This window comes from Balaenoptera ricei, chromosome 6 (genome assembly GCF_028023285.1).
Source record: "Balaenoptera ricei isolate mBalRic1 chromosome 6, mBalRic1.hap2, whole genome shotgun sequence".
NCBI classification, from domain to species: domain Eukaryota; kingdom Metazoa; phylum Chordata; class Mammalia; order Artiodactyla; family Balaenopteridae; genus Balaenoptera; species Balaenoptera ricei.
Window position 1 is genome coordinate 86,431,677 of NC_082644.1, and position 13,229 is coordinate 86,444,905.

The 13,229-nt window shown below is 47.8% G+C and overlaps 2 protein-coding genes across 3 annotated transcripts in view; both read left to right on the plus strand.

The window, feature by feature from the left end:
* LOC132367176 (olfactory receptor 13C7-like) overlaps positions 1 to 13,229 on the plus strand; it is a 93,483-nt gene that overhangs the window by 61,246 nt on the left and 19,008 nt on the right. The gene's annotated exons all lie outside the window — the stretch shown is intronic.
* Positions 9,177 to 10,136, plus strand: LOC132367884 (olfactory receptor 13C7-like). Its single transcript, XM_059926488.1, has one exon. It carries the CDS (start codon positions 9,177 to 9,179, stop codon positions 10,134 to 10,136), a length of 960 nt encoding a protein of 319 aa, XP_059782471.1.

The following is a 13,229-nucleotide window of genomic DNA, read 5'->3' on the forward strand; positions in this document are numbered from 1 at the left end:
TAATTATGGTACAATATTGCTGTCTATATTCATTGAACTGTGGATTAGATCACTGGGTTATTTACTACTTGTCGCAAGTTTGTACCCTTAAACAACGTCTATTTTATGTTATGTTATTTTATTTTTTTGTTATCATTCCCTCCTGGTGAATGTCCGCACAGGAATCAGTGGACATTAATAGTCCTTGAACCTTTTGGCTAAGCTTCTAGGTATGTTACACAGACTTATATCGTGATTATGCTTCCCCAAATAATCTAGTCCAACTCTGTCTGCCATTGTAGATCTTTTTCTACACCACAGTGATGCATGGCTTTTCAGTTTCCGCTTGATTTCCTCTAATGATGAAGAGCCCACTACATTCCCAAACAACCTACTCCATATTTGCAGAGCTCTAGAGTATTAGAAAATTCTTTTTCGTATTGAGCCCAGCAGGCAGTTTTCTAAGTTTTTCTTGTTCATATGATGGTGGTCAGCTTCCTTCAAGAATTGCATTGAATTTGTGCAAATACACCAGGTCTGTAACCACAGAGATTTGGGCCGCATTCTAACCTGCTGTGTAGACTTCAGTACTGCTTCCCTCTCTTAGACCCTCAGGTTACCCTATTCTATGTTGGGGTTGGAAGAGATCAATGATATTCAAACTCTTTAAGAAAGAGAACTCTTGTTTTCTTAAATTCAGACTCCCCCCAGCCCCCCAAGGATAAAGCAGAGCTGCTGTTGCTGAAGTGGTCAAGGAGGGCTCAGAAAGTCTGGGCTGCTCAGCCCATGAGGCCCCCCAGAGGCCAGACCACAGGGATACGCAGCTCCCGGAGACTCTCTTTTCATTGTAGTCAATGTAAATGGCACCTCTGTAACATAACAACAGTACAACTCCAGCCATTTCCATGGCTACAATGTGAATGTTGCTCCCTGGAGTTGTACAAGAAGAGGCTCTGAAACTGTGGGATCATCTCATCCTGGGGGTGTCTTTGAAGTTAGAGGAATCCATGAAATAAGACAAAGTTTCACAGGCTTCTTGCCATCTAGGTTTTTCTGAACAAGGGGTTTTGCATGGCCCTCAATCTTTGAAATTGTTTCATTTTCTCCCTTCTCAAGCGCCAACCCCTTTGAAAAATCAAGTCAGAAGCTGGAAATGTCCCTGGGCCAATAAAAGGTTGAGGATTACTCTTATAAGAACTCTCACTTACCTTTTTCAGGAACCTACTGAGAAAGGGTCCCTATGGCCTGGGAACAGTACATGGGCCAGAAATATCAACACTAGCTTGACAGGCCCAGGCTGAGTTGTCTGCCTCTGATTTGAAGAAGGGGTGAAAGCCAGTTCCTCCCACTCTTAGTTCTGTGTTTTAGGCAAAATCTCTAAAGGAACAACCAGTCCATGTAGAAGGCAATTTGAAATCAGTACTGCAGTTGGGACTATTGTGTTCCCTGAAGTGATTAAAGGTTTGGAAATGGAATCATACAAAGTCAGGAAGATTTTTATACTTCTGGGACAATGTTCCCAAGATCCAATTATGCTGAAAGCACTCCAGGAAAACTTCCTTTTCTCCTTCCTTTGTTCCTGCTGTAACTTTCCACTCTTAGGCCACTGAAGGATATCAGGGGAAGCATTTCCATTTGCTGCTTGAACTTCTACGAACTTCAAAATGCTTAAACTTCTTGAAAATAGCAGTTGGGGAGATAAAAATTATTTAGGAACACTCTGTGTTCATAGCATTGTGGAACCAGCAGGGTTCCTGGCCACGTAGGCATCTCCTCCCCTCCACTGGGTGACCCAGGGTGTGTGCTCTCTCTCTCTCTCTCTCTCTCTCTCTTCCCCCTGCCTCCCTCACCCTCTCTCTCCCCCACCAGCCTGCCCTCCACTCTGAACAATCTCTGTGCTACAAACATGTCATGTGTGCTAGGCCTTGTGCCAGGTACCAAAGGGTAGGGGTGAGTGGGGGACACGATGGCAGAAGTGAGTCTTTGCCTTCAGAGAAATGTCCAGCAGAGTGGGAACATCCAGAGACTGAGGCAAGGCTGAGAATGTCACAAAGCTGTCCAGGGGGCTGGTCACGGGAGGAGCGGGCAGCACTAGCCCAGGGTGACAATAACAGGGATGGAGGAGAGAGTGACCCTGGGAGACGTTTAGGAGGAAGAAATGATAGAATTTAGAGATAGATCTGGGGTGGGACATGCAGGAGACAGGAAAATGAACAATGGCTAAATTCCCAGATCTTGTGAACGGGAAGGAAGACCTGGAGGAAGGTAGAAGGAGAGCCTGTCTGGGCTGGTGGAGGTAGGGTGGCTACAGGGTTGTCTCTGACATTTCTGTGTACAGTTTCTCTACATCTTTGTGCCCAGCTCCAGGCTGGTTACTAGAAATAGAGATATGACTGAGAGATAGTTTCTGTGATTGAGGGAGTTTATGGCCAGTTTGATTTGTTGTATTTGAGATAATGGTGAGGTATTAATATTAATATGGGTTGCCATTAATTTACAACTGTTTTCTTAATCTTATCTAATGCTCCCCAAGCCCCATGAAGGAGGTACGAGGGATACTTGGATGTGAGCGGGTGGAAGGACCCTCCTTCGCTGGGCTGTAGTGACTCGTATTCGGGATGTCTAGCATCTTTGACCTCTGCTCTCTAAATGCCAGGAGCCTCCCCCTCCTTCACGCTTGGGCTTCCTCAAGGGTTAGGGGATGTCTTGGGGTTCATGGGGGACGGTGGCACAGTCAGGCCTCATGGTTGAACAGGCATTGGACTGTCAGTCAGGATCTGAGTGGCTCCTGCTGGTCCCTCTGTGGCAGAACTCTCTGTCCCCCACCTCCAGGGGCGACTGCCCAGGGTCCACCATGTTAGAGACTCAGCCACCCTGGCCTTGCTCCTCCTCCTCCAGCTGGGGCTAATTACCCCCTACCCTTCTCCCTGTGACTCAGCTTCAGCTCCCACAGGCCAGGCCTCTCCTCACTACCCGCTTTCTTTGTGTTACTCTGGTTTCTCCTTCCTGTCCTTCCTTCCTTACACCAGCTGCTGACTCTGTCCTGGTGTTTTGAGTTCAAGCTCCTGAGAGACAGAACTAAGGGGTTTGGTTAGTCATCATCCAGTATCGGCCACCAGACAGCCCATATGCTGACTGCCCCTGGGACAGGGGTCCACTGGTCAGTCAGGTGAGTCCTGTGGCCAGGGCGCCTCGTGGTACAGAGCATGGAAACAATGGAAACTGAGGAGCAGTCTCCTCCTCAGGAGACTGTGATTCTTCCTGGAATGAAGCAGCGAATCGGGCAAATATTGTTTAGACGATCCAGCGTTCAGACATGAGAAATTATACACTTACTTCCCCCCTGAGTGCTTGCTGCATGAGTGGGCTCCCCTCCATGAAGGCGCAGTGCTTTGGCCCCTCTCCCTTCCACCTCTTCCCTTCTCTCTCTTCAGGGAAGTTCTGTCTCTCTGACCTTTATAGCACCTGATTCCAGCCCTGGTATTATCTCAAAATGGTGGTGGTTCTTTTCCACCTTTACAGAGAATGTGCTGTTACTCATGACTCCCAACAGCATCTCAAAGTGTTTTGAGCAGGGATCTGGTTACAGACCTTATGAACTTTGCGGGGTGTCACGTCCACATTTGTCCTTAGAAAGCCACAATCAACAGATGCCTCCCAGGAAATGAGGGGGTTGGTGGAGTTCAGACTACCCCTTTGGTCCAATTATCTATGGCAAACTCACATTTACACACATACACACAAACGCACTGTAGAAAGGAGATTTCTGACACACAAAGCTTTGTCTTGGCCGATTAAAACCCAGTATCCCCTTGGCTGGTCTGTCCAAGTCTTCCCTAGACAATGAGGAATAATGAGGAGAAGCATTTTCTGCAATACCTCAAACTTCAGTGCCCCGAGACCCTACACACTGAGTAAGAAGCCTAACCCTGGGCTACTCAGTGTGACAAACAGAGGGCAGTGTCGGCATCACCTGGGAACTTGTTAATGCAGATTCCTGGGCCTTTCCCAGGACCTACTAAATCAATCTCTGTGGGTGGGGCCCAGCAACCTGTGCATGCACCTATATGTGTGTGCGTGTGTGCCTATGTGTTTCCAGTCTGTGTTTTAACAATTCCTCTAGGTGATTCTGATGCATGCTACTGTCTGAGAAGCACTGGTCTATCTAGACTTTTCCTAGGATTGGGGTCCCAGTTATTCCTTTTAAGGAATCCAAGAGGAAGGAGGGTGTTTCTTATGCAGGATCAGAACAGCTGCCTGTAATTCCTCTGCTCTGGAGACAACTGCTTTTCCAGTCCTTGCTTGTCCCTAACTCCTGACTTCTGACCCTTGACTGTCCACACCCCTGCTGACCTCCTCTGGATCACTGGTCTCTGGGGCCTTACCCTCTCCTCTACCAGCAGCGAACCTCGTTCCTATCCTCAGAATCCACTTGCTCAGAGGGTTCTCACGACAGAGTGGGTGGGTCCCTCGTGGCCCAGAGGTCAAGGAAACCATGTAGATATTATGAATTGCATTTCAGGGGGCCCCCAACAATCTTGCATGGCAGTACAGTTAGACTTGTATCTACAGACAGCAGAGCAGTGCTAGCATCTCCAGGGTTCCAGCCACTCTCCCTAAGTGCTGGATAAGTTGATGAGTCTCCAGCTCAGACATCTCCCCCATCTCTAGCTGGAAGTTCCTCAAACACACTGTACTCCAAAATGAATTCATCTTCTCCCCAAAAACCAACAACTCGGTTGATATTCTCTACTCTGGTGGTGTCACCATCATCCACCCATCATTTCAGCTAGAAATATTGATTCTATCCTCTTTCCCACCTGCTATATCCAACCAAAATCTACTATTGTATTTTGTACTTACCAAACCTTTCTTGAATCTCCCCATCTTCACCCCTCAATCACTCCCCAGTCAATGTTCTTATCTTTGTTTGCCTGAAGTGTTTCCCTGTCTCTTTAGACCTTGTCCTCCTGCCCCCAGTCTCGCCTCGACATTGTGCCCAGAAGGATCAACCTAAGATGCAAATTTCATCATGTCGGACATTTACTTAAAATTTCTAAGTGCCTTCTCATCCCTTACAGCAGAAAGTCCTAACTCCTTAGGATGTCCCAAAAGATCAGCTTGGGTCCAGCCCTGCCTTCCTCCCCATCAGCAGCCCCTTTGTGCTCCAGCAACACTGCACTGCTGGTCACTCCTCACTCCTGGGGCTCTTTCTCATTTCTGTGTCTTTGGTTATGCAGCCCCCTCTGCCTGGGATAATTACCCACTCCCCTTCATTGGGCAGATTGACATTCCTCCATTCCAGTGGTGTGCTGGTGAATATTTAACGACTGCCATCTCCAAGTCAAAAAAAAGCCCTGATCTGGAGCATTTGATGATTTCTGTGATATAAACACTCCCAGGATGGCCCATTTCAAGCTACCAACAAAGTCACTGAATCGGAGTTGGGAAGAGACGTGCACAATTGCGAGCCAGCGCCAGCACACCACGGACCTTGGGTCACCTCCTCCAGGAGGTCTGGCCCCTGCCTCCTCTGGGCTGCCACATCAGCGTGGGCATTCTCCCTGGCCTGCACTTCCTTCCTTGTTTGGTAGTTTTCTTTTCACATTCCTGTCTCTAGACCATGGTTCTCGGCACATTTCTGCCTTCTATGTAGTACACACTTAATAATCGTTTGCTGGATAAAGGAGGGTACCCATTTTCTGGACCCATCCCTGTTCTGGGTCACATTCTGTCCGTGACTACCGTAAGGTCTAGGAGCACGCATGCAGATGATAGGTCACTGAAAGGACAGTGACTTAGATGGATGCCAAGTGAGGATTCAGGAAGAACATGGCAGGTTACTTCAAGGGCCCTAATCCAACAAGTTGAAAATCCAGAGGAGAATATAAAATATTCACTCAGACCCCTAAAAACCACTGCATAAGCACATACTTGGGGTAATGAGGCTTAACAACAGCACAGGAGAAAAGACTTGGCGTCTGAGTGAGTCATGTTCTGACCAGCAGGCTGCTGGACTCTGTTAATGGGATTATGATGTTCAGAGAGAAGGAAGGGAGGGAGGGAAAGAAGGAGGGAGGGAGAAAGGAAGCAGGCAGTAAACTTCCTCCAGTACCTTCAACATAATTGGATCTTGGAGATGTAATCCCAGAAAGATACAAAGTTTCTAAACTGAGTCAACTCACTTTCCAAACTTTAAATGACTTCAGGGACTAAAATGGTCCCGAAGAACAGACTGGAATTTAAATGATCTTCTAAGGGTGATGGCCAGTCCTTTGGAGATTGCGCCCTGAACACAGGAGACAGGTGGAGGGCAGAGGACTGGCTGGACCCTTCACCTGTCACACATTCCGAACCCTCACCCTGATGTTTCCCAGCTGGTATTGCTCTTTCTGATATGTGACCTCTTCCCAACTCTTAGGAAGCAGATCCTTCTTGCTCACCATGTCTCTGATAAAGGTAAGCACAGGATTTGATCACACCAAAAGTTTCGTTAGTGCGGCTGCATTTCGGCCGTCAGACTTGATTGTAATGGAATGGAGTTGAAAAGGGGAGGTGGGAAGCCCTTTCATTGATATGATGTTATTCTCACAGAGTCAAATAGACCCATCAAACTGCAAATGTCTCTGAGGTCCTCTGCCCTCACCCCACTTTGTGCCGACGGGAAAGGTCTTGCCTGGGACCCCGCAGTCCTAACCTTCTCACACAGTTGTCTCTTCTTGATTGAGACTGGTGTGTGGGGTGGTGCTGTTTCTTCTTTTGTAGTTGAGAATCCAAAGTCCAGCGATAATAATGAGCCACGATTCTGGATCTCGTGATGATGACATGGAGTGAATATCTTCTTCACAGGATCCAGGTTTTGGAGAGAGGTTGGAGAGCTGGCTGACGTAGAGTGAAACCCCAGCCTGGGACTGATCTACTACCCCAGAACACACATCCACCTAGCAGTGTGGCACGTGAGCCATCCTCAAGCTGGGGGCTGTTCTCAGTGCTGACCAACCTTTGTAGTCAGTTCCTGGCTGGTACATTTGCCCGTGTGAGAGATATATCTGTTTTAAGGCCCTGGGAGGAAAAGGGAGATGGACTCTTGTTTATCTTCATGCTGAAGCCAAGCTATTTCTAGACACTTGGAGGACTGTCTGTGGAAGAGGGATTAATGTTGCAAAGGAGCAGATTTTGGCTCAGTATCAAAGGGGAACTACTTCAAAGTGCAGTGAGCCTTGCCAGGAAGTACAGCACCCCACATCATTCAAGGAGCCAAATGCAGGCCAGAGGACTGTGAGGAACGCAGCAAGGGGCTTTCCACATTGGAAAGGGAGCAGATTGCGAAACAGATCCCAAGGCCTGTTGTCAGTAGCATCAGAGCGATCGTTTGGGTTGATAAGGATGAGGATGATATAATCACTTGTGTGTGTGACTATTTGCATGACTATTTCCACTACTAGATTTTGAGCTCTTTGAGGTTATGGGCTGTGACTGTCTTTGCTGTGATCCCAGCACCTAGAATTATGCCTTGCTTAGCACAGATGCTCAATAAATATGTCAACCTGAATTGAATTATTGTGGCACTGACTTGGTCACAACTACAATGCTGAGCACCGCCAGAGGAGTGTCTCAGAGCTCCCCAGGCAGGAAGTGCCCCCATATAATTGAGGCAGGGGCTGGATGACTGAGAGCACTTGAAGAGATGGAGATCTGGGAAGTTCATGAATATTTTCGATACGGAGCAAATAAAACCAAATGCCCAACATCCTCAATGTCACCTACAGTTTTTCACTGGTCCAGAATAAATCCTAGTTTGGGGAGCTCTTAGAAGTCTGAGGAGAGATTCAAGCTTCCCAGAAAGAAGGCCTGACTGAGCAGGACTCAGGGCTCTGTGAACCGTCTTAGGAAGAAGTCAGTGCCTCTGGTGAGGCAGATGGAGAATGAAGAAAAGAGGGACATTCAGTCAAACTCTCCTTCAACTTGGCCACAGTGCACAAGAGGCTCACTTGTACCCCAAATGTACAAAAGGATCAACTGGAGGTTAAGACCTTGGCACTGTGTCTGGGTTAATTCTCTCAACAGGCAACACCAGGGCAGAGGAACTACAGGCTCCCACCTCCCCCTAAGAGAAGAGGCTTGATTTTCTTTTTTTTCCTGTTGGTTTTCATTTATGTTGTCTTGTCTCCTGTGTGCCTTATTCTTTTTCAATGTGTGCTGGATGTTGTATTTGTAAAATTACTTGTAGACATGATTTAGAGACGGGGTGGTACTGCCTTCCTTCAAGGTAGATTTATGTTTGCTTCTGTTAGGTATTTGGGAGCATCAAAAATTTGGGACCACCTCAATCCAATTTCAGGGCTTGATTTGAAGCTGAGCTACAGCACCTGTAAATGCCTGTTTCTTTCTGATTCACTCATTCCTATGGTGCTGCCCTTTGGGTTCCCTACCAAAGGGAGGCGGTTTAGTTAGGAGCCCTTCACAGTGGGCCTTGCACTTCAAAACCTGTTCCCACCTCCAGGAGGCTATGCGTAGTGCCTCTTGGCCTCTCAGTGGCCACCTCCAGAAGCTGCAAATGCCCTAGTTGAAACATAGCCTCAAATGCTAGATTTACTTCTCTGAATTCCTTTTTTCCCCCAGAGTTATGACCCTATGATTCTTTGTTGTCTTACTTACCTCACCAGTGCTTTACACAGATGTTTTAAATCATTTGCCCAGTTTTCTGTGCTCTAGAGCCTGCGAGCCACAACTACTGAGCCCATGTGCCACAACTACTGAAGCCCGCGCACCTAGAGCCCATGCTTTGCAACAAGAGAAGCCACTGCAATGAGAAGCCCACTCACCGCCACAAAGAGTAACCCCCACTCGCTGCAACCAGAGGAAGCCTGTGTGCAGCAACGAAGACCCAAGGCAGCCAAAAATAAATAAAAATAAATTAATTTATTTATTTAAAAAAATCATTTGCCCAGTTTTTAAAATTGTCACCTGCAGATGAGTTAATCCAAATTAACTCTTCATTCTTACTGAAAACAAGTTAAATACTGATCTCTACTATATTTTTTCTAGAACCCCTTAGACATGACAGAATTGTCAGAGCTATTCTCCAGTTGCTCAGCAGGGTGAAGATTTTTGCCCTGCTTCCCAGGTACTTTTGGAGTCAGAGAGTGCTGAGATTGACCTCAGAGACTTCCTTCAGGTGACAGATCAGAGGCACCATGGACAGGTCCAATCAGACCTCCCCCCTGGTGGGGTTCGTTCTCCTGGGCCTCTCAGCCCACCCAAGGCTGGAGAAAACATTCTTTGTGTTCATCCTGTCCATGTACCTGGTGACACTGCTGGGCAACGGGGTCCTCATCCTGGTGACCACCCTTGACTCCCGCCTACACAAGCCCATGTACTTCTTCCTGAGGAACCTCTCCTTCCTGGACATCTGCTACACAGCCTCCTCCGTCCCCCTCATCCTTGACAGCTTCCTGACCCCCAGGAAAACCGTCTCTTACTCAGCATGTTTTGGGCAAATGTTTCTCTCCTTTGCCATGGGAGCCACAGAGTGTGTGCTTCTGGGCATGATGGCGTTTGATCGCCATGTGGCCATCTGCAACCCCCTGAGGTACCCCATGGTCATGAGCAAGGCTGCCTACGTGCCCATGGCTGCTGGCTCCTGGGCAGCTGGTATCACCAACTCTGTAGTTCAGACATCCCAGGCTGTGAGGCTGCCCTTCTGTGGGGACAATGTCATCAACCACTTCACCTGTGAGATCCTGGCTATCCTGAAGTTGACCTGTGCTGACATCTCCATCAATATAATCAGTATGGTGGTGGCCAATGTGATCTTCCTGGGGGTCCCAGTTCTGTTCATCTTTTTCTCCTATGTGTTCATAATTGCTACCATCCTGAGGATCCCCTCAGCAGAGGGGAGGGAAAAGGCCTTCTCCACCTGCTCTGCCCATCTCACAGTTGTGCTTTTCTCCTATGGGACCATCCTCTTCATGTATGGGAAGCCCAAATCCAAGGACTCCCTGGGGGCAGACAAACAGGACCTTGCAGACAAGCTCACCTCCCTCTTCTATGGAGTGGTGACCCCCATGCTCAACCCCATCATCTACAACCTGAGGAACAAGGATGTGAAGGCCTCTGTGAGGGACCTGGTTCATGAGAAACGCCTAACTGAGTGACTGTCACAGATTCTCAGACTGCCAGAGTGCAAGGACTCCAAACTCCTCATTATCCTCGTGGGGGAACGGTAACCCAGGGAGGTCCTTAGGTTGTCGGTGGTAAGAGCCTTTTCATTTCTGGTGCTGCTGATTAGTTTGTTGGCTTCACCCAGAACGATACTGTATCATATCATAGCTTATTTTGCTGCCTAAAGCTGAAATCCTCTGATACCAGAATTTGATGAATACCCATAAAAAAGTTATAAATATAGTCAAAAGAGACAAACAGAAATTTTGGTGGTACTGAGACTTTGGAGTATTTTGTTTTTCTCTGTGTAGAACTGTTACCAAAAGTGGGGTCCAGCTACTTGCTGCTCAAAAGCCAATAAAGAGGCAAAGTTAGTGGAAAGGAAAGATTGCTTTATTTTGGAGGCCGGCAACTGGGGTTGGGGGTGGGTGGCAGACTCCTGTTCGAAGGCCGATTCCCCCTCCACTGACAATCAGTGGGCAAGAGCTTTTATAGGCAGAGGGAAGGGCTACATGCTGAAACAGCACAGTCAGCTCTGACAGTAGTCTTGAAATTGGTCATGCGGTGGTCTGATCAGTGTCATCTTGATTGTTTTAAGTGCAGTTAGTCTTCAGTTCCAGGGTCAGTTTGTTGCCATTTCTTTTGAGGCCAGTTCAGGGAATTGTGGCAGCTTATGTCATGGCTACAGTCTGGTCATCATGTAGTTAACTTCTTCCACCTGGTGGAGGTTTTAGTATCTACAAGACAGCTCCCAGGACATGGCTCAGAATATTATCTATAGCTCTTGAGGAGGAACTAGAGGCCCTTGACTTTAGTGACTAAACTACTATTTTGTCCTTTGCTTCTGCATTTTTTCATTTCTCTGATTAAATTTATTTTTTGACTAAAGATTTTTTTAATAGACAAAAGGCAGGTGGAGGACATGGGGGAAGGACCATAGGGTCCTGCTCCGTTTCAGAACTGTTGCTTCCCCTATTCTGCTTTGGTCTCATCCCAGAGACCTTGGCTTCATCTGATAAATTGGAAAATGACAACTGCCTCAATGTACAATAGTGCTTATTAGCACCATGGCAGGCATTCCTCTCGTATGTTAGCACTAGACATAGTGAGGCTTATCTTGAGCTGCCGCTTTGTTTTGATCTGATGGACACTAAGAATATTGGCATGTACCATGTTCTCCTCTTTGTTGTCACTGCAGGGAAGTCAGAGGCAAGTGTGCCACTCCGCCGCAGCAGAAGTAGAGTGCCGCAGGACAGGTGGCCTACAGCTCCTACACTAGTGTCCACGCAACCCACATGGCTCATGGATGCCAGTTACACCCAGCACACGCTCCATGAGTATGCCCACACTGAGATGAAACCCCAGAAAGACTGTGGGAAAGCAAATGCAGAAATGTTCTCAACCCTACAGCTAATGAGAGCAGCAGTGATGGTCACCCCTTACCTTCTGTGGCACAGGCAAGATGGGCTGTGAGGCCAGTGCTGCTCCCAGAGCTCTATGTCCATGATTTTCTCCCAAGCTCAAGGAACATATTGAAATAGAAGTGAGATTTACTGTATTATAGTGACGATTTTTAATCCACTTTACATTTTTAAAAGTCAGCGATTGCCAAATTTTGGTCCTTTGACTTTTGTGAGTATGTAACACGTTGTTTCCTCTCTTTCTTTCCTCCCTCTTCCCTCCTGTCCCTTAAACCAGATCCAGGTCCTTGTCTCAGATATGTTTTTGTAGGTGGAAGTACAGTGGAACCATATGGGGGATGGTCCAGAGAACTAAAACAGAATGCCAGAGCTGGCATTCATCGGTTCCCTTCACTTTCTTAAAAGCCTAAGCCCATTAAAGAAACTCATTTAGATGTCCTGAAGCGGAAGGGAAAGATCATCTGTGAGATGAAGGAGGAGAGATTCCTAGAGGCGGGGAGGTGTGGAGGTGTGGAGGTTGGCAGATCCTACTCTGGGTGGGACTCATCCCTACACTAAGGCAGTGTCCTGGGGTCTCGGAGAGAGTGGCTGCTTAATGCTCGCACGGAGGACAGCCAACGCCAAGCTTTTCGAAGATGTCGGTCTCCCCTCACCAGTGCCTGCCTTACTGCCTTAGTGGGGGGTGGCCTCTGGATTTTTCCAGGGTGGTGGGTTCTTTGATCTCCCCTCAGAAGCCCTTTCTAACATTCACACTCCCTGAACCTTCTCATTTCTTCCTCCACACGCTGCCAAGGCGGTGCCAGCCTCCTCACCTCATTTAATATGGACCACTGTCACATCCCAGCTTCATGAACCCATCGTCCTGCACGTTAGGACAGCTCCGGCATTCTTGCTGAGTCTTCAGTCCTGAGTCAAGGAGAGCATGTCCACATCAAGACACTGTCCCCATGTAGCCAGTGTGCCCACACCCTGCTCTCCACTCCAGCACCCTCCAGGTCCACTCCCACACAGATTCCGCAGGTCCTAGCATCCTTTTGCGGAGTCGCTGTTTCCTCTCAGAGCAGGAACTGTACTGAGGGGAGTCCAGGCTTTATCTTGAGAAGAGTATCTGCCTCAGATGAGATCCCTGCACGATCTCCAGGCAAGCAGAGGCTGCTCTGTGGCAGCACCAGGGAGGGGACTCAGGGGCTGATTCTGTGGGTCTGGAGGGTTCAGAGGAATCTGAGGGCTCTAGATTCTCAGGAGCATCCACCCAGATACCCTGATCCCAGGATGCAGGGTCCCACTCTTTCCCTGTCAAGGCCCCAACTTTAGCATTGGAAACCTGGCAAGGCTGCACAATCTCCTTTGTAGCTCTGCCATTTTTACAGTCAAGTCCTGGCCCTGCCTTGTAGCACAATCTGCCTTGTGGGTGCAGGAGATGAGAATCTCTTTAAAAATTGCCATGGATGCCTTCTGGCTTTCATAGCACGTTCTGTGTTTACACTTAGCTTACCTGAGCCTATTTTTCTTTCTTTAAGTCTTATAAGGTAGTTAACAAAAGAGGGTCAATTTTACCACCGTTAAAAATACCTCATATTATCAAAGTACTAGAGCTACTGAATAACTCATGCGTCCCCTTCAACCTGTAAAACACTTCAGCCCCCTGCAGGTGAATGTCTTAAT